General features: G+C 42.6%; 1 protein-coding gene across 1 annotated transcript; it reads right to left on the bottom strand.

The window, feature by feature from the left end:
* Window positions 1-1,176: 1,176 nt before the first annotated feature.
* steap3 (STEAP family member 3, metalloreductase) lies at window positions 1,177-6,135 on the bottom strand. Its single transcript, XM_030428220.1, has 6 exons — window positions 6,031-6,135; window positions 4,760-5,248; window positions 4,281-4,608; window positions 3,286-3,485; window positions 3,042-3,206; window positions 1,177-2,636 (listed from the first exon to the last, which is right to left on the bottom strand). The coding sequence occupies exons 2-6, from the start codon at window positions 5,240-5,242 to the stop codon at window positions 2,349-2,351; spliced, it is 1,464 nt and encodes a 487-aa protein (XP_030284080.1). The 5' UTR covers window positions 5,243-5,248; window positions 6,031-6,135; the 3' UTR covers window positions 1,177-2,348.
* Between the last annotated feature and the right edge of the window lie 2,716 nt (window positions 6,136-8,851).

The following is an 8,851-nucleotide window of genomic DNA, read 5'->3' as shown; positions in this document are numbered from 1 at the left end:
ACAGACATGAATACACCTGTACAGAGCAGGTAACTGGACACATAAAGCAGATTATACAGAACAGTTTACTGACCGTGTTCGTGTCCTCAGAGAAGAGCAGCTCCAAACAGAGTGACGATCAGTCAGCCATTTTTATACACATCTGAGGTTTTGGAGGGAAATGCTCTAACTTCGCGCGGGAAACGAGCGAGACCGCCCCCTTTTGGCGAGCACCACCTGGATTCGCGGAAAGTCTGTGGGCGGGACTGATTTTGCCTGATTGACTGGATCCAACCAGAGAGTGTTTGAGCACTGAAGGTGTTCAGCTCAGTTGGTAGAGCAGGTGTCCTGTAATCAGGTTTATCTTTGCCCTGGGTTTGAGTCCCAGTCTGGGGTCCTTTACTGAATCCTGTTTCCTATAATCTCTCATATCTGTCTTGCTAAAATAAAAATGGAATTAAAACAAATATTAACAGAACCAACTCAGATAAACAATGGTTAATGATTAAAAAAGGTCACTTTTTATTGATATTTCATTTCTCTCAGGCTGCTGTGACACACAAATGTCCCCGTTTGCAGGACCAATAAAGAAGTTCTGATTCTGATTCTGAGTGAATCAAGATCCCTGGGAATTGCATGAGGAGGTCAATGACGTAATATTCTGATCAGTCGTAAATAAGAAAATGTTTCTAATATTTTATCACATTACATCGACCCTAATGTCCAGTAGGATGCATGTATATCTGAGTCCTAGCCTGTGTGAAATTGTGGCCTACTTAAGTACAGTGCTTGCGTAAATGTACTTTGTTACATTCAGTGTATTTAACTTCATCAATCTTATAACATTTGTCACCAGAACTGACACACACACAGAGGACAGCGGAGAACAACAAAAATAGAGAAAATATTTTTATTCAAAATTAACTTCATGTTGTAACTGAGGTGTTGTGTTACATGAGAGTTCAATATAAGACAAACACATACAAACACACCTATATATTTGTTTATAAACACACACACACACACACACACACACACACACACACACACACACACGTAATCACGTGTATTTGTCTTTGGATTTTATAACAGGAATCATGTGATATTGGAACTGAAACCAGCTGACACGTCTAAAAAAATGGAAGTATTGAAATGACTGTTTCTTAAACGTAGTAAACTATAAACTGTTGATAAAACTTAAGGATGAAGGTCTTTATGATGAACAGACGTCAAAGTGCAGAAGAAAATAAAACTATAAAGTGCTTTAATGTGTCTATAATCACGATACAGAGAAGCTGTTGTTATGTTGTCGGGTTTACCACCCTGTGAAGGTAATGGTAAGGTAACGACATGAAGATAAAGACAAACTGAGGTATTAATGAACAATTTATCACACTTATTTTTTCATATAGACTTAAAGGAGTCGTTCACTCTGTCAACTGTTTCACGCGACGTTTTCATTTGTGTTCGATGTTTCCAGGATAAATATTTTGTTAAATGGAAGCTGAGAGCTCAAAATGTATGCTAATTGCAATCTGGTGCTAATTATAATTCTCTAGGAGGATATTTTATGTCATTATTGGATGATGACAATAGAAATACAACACGTGAAGAAGGAAGAGAGAAATGAACTTTTTCATATTACCTTTGTTATTGGTTCAAATCACTGGTGTTGTTATTCTTTACTGGTCGACTGTTTGTCTTAAATATGACATTATTCTTACTTTCACATATTTTGTGGCTGCAACTTTCATAGCAACTCACACTCTGCAGCACAAATCTAATATATTTATATAGATATATAAATATAGTTTTGCTTGTTTGCTCTGTGTTGCCCCATTTGTTGCTAATTAGAAGGTAAATTAGAGAATGCCCTCAATAATTAACTCAAACATCAAATTAAACAAACTTAAGTAATTGTCCTCTCTGTGATTAGTATGAGTATAAACTGTTCTATCCAGGAAACCTTCTCAACATTATTCAGAAATATCAGACCTGTAAATAAAATGTTAATCTCTCTTGTTTTTGTCAACAGATTTGTGAAATGTGAAGCTGGAACTGATATTAAACATGTTTACAGTCCCTGAAATAACTCTTTTTATTACTGTTATTATAAACTGATAAAAGATTTGTTTAAAAAATGAACTGATATTTAAAAGAGGTCAGAGGTCATGAAGGCCACAGCTGGATCAACACATCACTGCTGACTGTGTGTCTGTGTCTTATTCTTGTTAGTGTGATCAGAGAAATGTCGGTCGTGAAGGATTCGCCTGTAAAAGCTCGGAGGAGGAGACAGAGTTCAGACTCTCACAGAGAGAAAACACACCTCTGGACGGTCAGGAAGTCTTTCCCTTTTTATCTCTCGAACATCAAACATCACCGGGGTGAAGAGGAGGATCCTCCTCAGGTGGCTCCTGGTTGATTGGGGGCCGGTGTCTCGGGCTCTCCCAGCCCCGGCGGATCTTTGTCAGTCTGAACATGAGACAAGGCAGAGCCAAGAAGGTCCGTCCCAGCAGGACGATGCAGGGCAGGATGAGGGCCAGCAGGTACACCGGGGGGAGGTAGTAAGGGTAAGCCCCGGGGAAGAAGGCGAAGTCCCAGCCGAAGAAGAGAGCGTGCATGATGGAGAGAGTCAAGGCAGCGTAGCCGAGTCCGGACTGCAGACACACACACAGAAGAGTTCACAGACTTTAAGGTGACGCAACAAAACAAGAGAACTCTGCAGTCATTACAATAACAAACAGACCCAAACTGGATTACATTCAAAGATGCGTTGGTCAGATTTGGGCCTCTTAAGAACTCGACTTCACACGAGCTGAGCATCAAACACGCGTTTGACATATTATAGTGTATCTACACCCAGCAGACATGGAGGAGCCTGCAGGCGGTGCGCCGGGCTGCTGTGGTGGAGACGGAGCTGAGCTGGAGGGCAGAGCGTTGGACTTACCAGTCAATCCACATTCCTTTCTGACTGACAGCCACAAGCTTTACGTAGTGACTGAAACAATGACAGACAGTAAACTGACAGAGTTATAAACGATTCATCATTTTAATCTGCTGACCTGAACAAATGTAAACTCCCTCCAGTTGAGAGCGTTTCCCACTGAGGGCAGCGAAGTGATCGCCAGCAGGGTGAGGACTCCAAATCCCAGAATCCCACAGGAGAGGTAGAGATCAGACCTCCACACCATCTGCTCCGACCACGAGTTCTCAACACCGGCTCTCACCTGAGAGTAAAGACACAGAGGTGTCAGAGCTGAGCAGGTCCGACTGCAGGTTGATGGTGTTTACCTGCGGTGGCCTCACCTGTCGGTAGGCTGCGTTCAGCAGGTTGTATCCTGCAGCTCTCCTCAGCGTCAGACACATACTGTACACCGCATGCAGCACGGCACACAGGAAGCTCATCAGGCCCAGCTCCTTCCGTCTGCACAGCCAGCGGTCCAGCCAATCAGGGAACCTCTTATATTTGGTTCCTCGGCCGAGCTGGAAGACCGCCGCCAGCAGACCTGAGGAGACGGGAAGAGTTAACAGCTCATCCAGAAGCAGAACAGACAGATCCACACCGGTCGCTTAAATTGTTTGCTGCCCTGCTCGCTGATATCAAGTCAGATAAGATAGAAATTTATGAATCCAGACTGTCGAGCAGCTGTTACACCAAGTTACAGTTTAAATATTAATAACAGCATGTTGTGGAACTTGTCATATGAAGAGAAGGTAAAAAGAGTCTTTCTTTCTGTCCGGACCAGGTGGACTAACGATTATTTCAATGGACGATTAACTTGTTGATTCTTTTCTGAATTGATCGTTTAGTTGTTTGGTCAGTAAAATATCAGAACATGGTGATAAATGTTCGTCAGTGTTAAGCAGAACCCATGACGACATGTTCATGATGTTCAAAAGCTGTCAGAGACCGACAACAACACCAGAGTGCAACACCGAGACGCACAAATGTTCAATAATGTCACAAATGCAGATTAAGAAAAGAATAAGTTCTCCAGTAAAACCAACAAACACAGATGTGTGACGTCATTTTTGGAAAAGTTTGTGAATAGTTTTGTTGTTCGTGTTGAATTTGACAGCTGCTGCACATCATTTTTTAAAACTCTGACAATTTTGTCACAATAATGTCAGTAAATTGGAGTAAAATGCTGACTAAACTTGTCCCGAGCAAACGTTGGGTGGTAATCTCTAAATCACACGAGGCTCCTGTGTAAACAAGAAACCAGAAGAGCTTCTGATCTGGAATCAGAGAATTGGGAATTAATATTAAATAATATGTAAATAAGATCGCTCTCTGTTACCTGGCAGGTAGACCAGAGCCAGTGTCACCAGGGAGACGGCGGGCAGCGTCTGGTTGACCGTCACCAGTGGCAGTTCGTAGAAGTTGTTCGTTCCCTCGTCGAGGTACGGCAGCAGGATGTTCCTCAGGAAGAGGTAACCATAGAAGAAGAGGAAGAGGAGGAAGGTGGTTAAGATGGGGCCTCCCCAGGAGGGGAAGAGGATGAGCGGGGCCTCCTCGATGTCTCTGGAAGCACACAGACCGCCCAGATCCACGGGGCTGAAGCCCAGCCGACGGGCCAGCTGCAGCACCGTGGACCTGGAGTCGGAGCAGTCGCTGCAGATCAGAACCTGGAGGAGGATTAAAGGAACATTACCACTTTTTATTGCTCAATTTTGTATATCAGAGGCCAACTTTCCTAAAACTACACAGTGTGTTTCCAGGAGTTGATGAGACTGTAAAACATGAAATATTGTGTTCTGCTCTTCAGCTCCGCCTCACCTGTCTGCTTCCATCATGAGCTCCAGCCTGCAGCGCCCACGCCGACACCGTGTTGAAGCCCTTCACCACCCGGCTCTGTGGGAACAGCTCGGCCAGCCTCTCGGCGTTGGCCTGCCCTCCTCTGTTCAGTCCGGTGGCGTTGCTGACGTCCACCAGCACCTTGCCCTCCAGCGGCCCCCTCAGCCCCACCAGGGTGTGATAGTGCTCTGGGTACACAGCAGTGAACACCACCTTCTCCGCCCTCTCCGCCGCCTCCCTCTGCGTCAGCAGCTCCACCCCGGCAGGAAACAGACCCCTGGCCACACGGCGAGGCTCTCTGCTGCCCACCACCACCCTGAACCCACAGGCCACCAGCCGGGTGGAGAGGGAGCGGGAGAAGTCTCCGGAGCCCATGATGGAGATCACAGGGGCTCCAGGGCCGCTGGGTTCTGACGGGTCAGGGTCAGAACTGGGCAACAAGGGGGTCTTCATGTCAGTCTGCATGATGAGCTGCAGGAGATCACATCACACAGATGATTAGATGAGAATTATCTTATGTTATACAGACGTGAACGATCATTAATGAAGAACTTATAAATTCAGGCTGGTTCAGATGTTGTACTGATTATTCAGAAGCAGGTCCAATGAGCAGCTGCTCGCTCTCTGATTGGTGTTGACTGATTTCTTCTCTTTGGTGCTGCTGCAGTCTGTTTATGTGGTTTGTTGTTCTCTCACGTCATTGTCTGACATCGTGACGTCACGTTTACTCGTGTGAATCATGACTTGGTTTTCCTTGTTGGAAAACACTCTGCATATTAACAGTTATGGGCCGAGAAACAAATGATTCCTCTGCAGTGAATATATTCAAACACACACCTGTGATATCTGTGACTGTGTCTGTTTCTCTGTTCAGATTAATGTGAAGTCATTTTATTTCAGCTGTTTATTGTATGATGACAATAAACTCTCTAATCTGATCTCATATTCTCTCCAGCAGTGCAGACACTTTCTCTTCAGACAACATTTGCCCACAATTTCATTCATGTTCTGACATTTGAGAGAGAAATCTGATATTCAGACTGAACACTCGTTCTCTCAGAACTCAGTTACAGAACCGAACCGAACATCTAACGGGATCAATAACACTGATGCAGAGAAATGAAAGTAAAATCATCTGAGTGACACAAAAAACTGAGAGAAAATCAAAACTGCAAACATTATGAAACCGTCCTGACAGCAGCTGATCAGAACCGATCCCGGGACTTTACCGGGCTCAAATAAAGACAACTCACCGAGTTCTGTCAGACAGACGGGCTGAGCCACTGAAGGTCCAACAGTCATGTAACACCTGTCTGTCTCTCCTCCTGTCTGTCTCTCTCTGTCTCTCTCTCTGTCTGTCTCTGCTGTCTGTTGTCCTTCACTGCAAATGAAACTCTTCACCATGCCGGTCACGTGTTTCTCTGGCCCCGCCCACTGCTGCCTTCAGGTACTCACGATAAGCTCGGACTTTTCGGCTTTTCATGTTTCATAAATTGAATGACTTGGAAACAAAAGAGGCAGCCGGTGCTGACAGTCTGACAGGCAGCAGTGATGTCAGCTGATCACATCCAGTGAGTCAAACACACAACACAGAAACTAGAAACTGAAAAAGAGATCTTTGGAACATAAACTAGAATATATTTTCTCTTCTTCACTCTGTTGGAACTGGAGACACTTTGTTGTTGTCTCTGCTTCATGTGTTGTCTTGTCAGTAAAGCTGTTGTCTTCTTTTCCTCCATCTTGTCTGTTTGCATGTGTTTCCCTTAAGTTGCAGTGCACTGAACTCTCCGGGCCACCGTAGAGCATTCCTCCCTACTACAGACTCTTCTGATCTAACCTGCTGCAATCAAAGTCAAATATTAGGATGATCTGCCATGTTTAGTTACAGTCGGTGCAGACTGAAGGTTGATCTATAAATCACATGATCTGTTGACAATAAAATAAAAGCCATGTGAGACGTTTAGAGGGGAAATGTGCTTTCTGTAGATCTGTAGGCCAACACTGTAATGCCACTGAGTCAGCCTTCACCAGGTCAGGGTAAGGGGTTATTAAAAATAATATTATATTAATTCACTTACAGTTGTTACATGGATTCATTCTCATGAAAAAGGACAACTCCAAAGCAGTGTTTAAGCGTAACACTGACATTTCTGACAGCCCATGAAGGCCTCACAGCTGACAGGGGAAGATAAGGCTGCACCCTGAGCTTCAGTCTGCTGATAATGCAAAAGTTTTATAAGAGTCAGAGAGTGAAGAACACAGAGATCAAGACAGATAATGTGAGAGGAACTGAAGAGTTTATTTACTGTGTGCATCCAAACACAACTGCAGTCAGAGTGTGTCAGTGTTTCTTTTATTATTTCTGTTCCTGCTGCATTAAAGTGTCATCCTACAGCTGTCCATGTTTCAGGCTGATGTTTGAACTCTGAACTATTTTCCTGTCAGTCACTTTAATCCTCAGCAGATGTTTGAACCGTGTGAGAAACAAAGATCCTGTTTCCAGCTGATCCAGGATCTGTTAGTCTGTTAGAACGGTGAGAAGAAATCATCCAAAACACAAATTCAGATTTCTGGATATTTATGCAGAATAATGCATAATTAATCAGAAAGCAACCTTTAGCTTTTTAAACATCATGTTTCAGAAAACTTCTGATACAAAAACTACATGTCATGATGTCGTTATGAACTGTCGGAGTTTCAAAGAAAGCAAAATAAAACACATTTTTTCAAGCAGTGGTTCCATTTTTCTTTCAGACTGGTGGGAAGAAAAGATCCAAACGACACATTCAGATGTTTATTTTAGATCAGATGAATGTTCTGGAAACATTCAAAAACATTTAAAAACAGGAAGATGTCAAGAAACTAAACATTTAAACAAGTTAAGAGAAAGGGAAGTCGGATAAAATAGAAAAGGTTTAAAAATAAAAGTCACAGTGCAGTTAAAGGCTTTAAATGTTACTATAGTTATATTACTTAAAAAAACTGTTGACAGTATTTCTAATAAATGGACTGATAAAGAAGAAACGTTTGGCTCCAATATGTCAACAAAACATGAATTTGGGATAAATCCTAATCTGTGAGCCCAGTAACTAAAGCTCAGATGAGTAGTGGAGTAAAGAGTGAATTAAAGTATTTAAATGTGAGTCGTCTCCACCGGGTGGCGCTGTCCTCCTGCCGGCTCCTCTGGATCCACTGAGCTCTGAATGTGACTCATCCTGTTCTGAGACGTGGGTTCGGTCCAGATGGCAGTCGGATCTTCAGACTCTTCAGATAGACAGAACCTGATCGAGAGGGATTTTCTCACCAGCTGAAGGAGACTGAGCTGAAAACACTGTGCAGAGAAATCACTCCGGCTGCTTGGGTTAAATTTGGCATCACAGGAAGAAAAAATAAAGTTTCTGGTTTTTTTTGTTTGGTATTTTTCAGCTGTGGAGGAAGTTTCCAGATCCTTTAAGTAAAAGTATCAATACAACAGCTGTTATGGAAGAAATGTGCAAATGATAATCAGTAGTTCATAATTAATATTCAGTAAATGGACAAATTGATTTATCAACTAATTGCTTTTATTGAATTCATTTATAATATTTTTGATAAATTATTCACATGTTTAGAGTAAAACTCTTCATATATAAAGTAACTTGTAACTAAGAGATGTAGTGGAGTAGAAATAAGAAGTAAGATACAAAGAACGTCTGTGTTGTTTAAAGATGGTTCACTGTTAAAGGATCAGTTCACCCAAAATGTCATAATTCCCTCCTGACCTCTAAAACTCCATTTAACCCATGCTGAATTAGCTGTTAGCACTTCCTGTTAGCATTGTGCTCGTGGATGTACAGACAACGATCACTGGATCACTGTGAGACTGAAGAAAAGTTAAAACTGTATATTTCTAGGGGAAGTTCTGCACATGTGAGGAAACGTCTCCCAAGCTGAAGAAGCTGAAGACTTGTTTTAAAATGTGATCCACCATCAAGAAAACAAGCTTCCTCACCGGACGAGCTGCACGGAGACACATTTATTTTTATGTTTTATTTATTTATTGTATTTATTTAAGTTTTAAAACATAAAAAAGTG

This window comes from Sparus aurata, chromosome 9, assembly GCF_900880675.1.
Source record: "Sparus aurata chromosome 9, fSpaAur1.1, whole genome shotgun sequence".
NCBI classification, from domain to species: domain Eukaryota; kingdom Metazoa; phylum Chordata; class Actinopteri; order Spariformes; family Sparidae; genus Sparus; species Sparus aurata.
Note: the sequence above shows the minus strand (reverse complement) of the source record. Positions and strands in the feature narration are given on the sequence as shown.

Coding starts and splice junctions, on each gene's coding strand:
- steap3 (XM_030428220.1), bottom strand. CDS start 5,242: ATGCAGACTGACATGAAGACCCCCTTGTTGCCCAGTTCTGACCCTGAC. Junction 4,609..4,759: donor CTCATGATGGAAGCAGACAG/GTGAGGCGGAGC, acceptor ATCCTCCTCCAG/GTTCTGATCTGCAGCGACTG. Junction 3,486..4,280: donor GGCTCTGGTCTACCTGCCAG/GTAACAGAGAGC, acceptor CCGTCTCCTCAG/GTCTGCTGGCGGCGGTCTTC.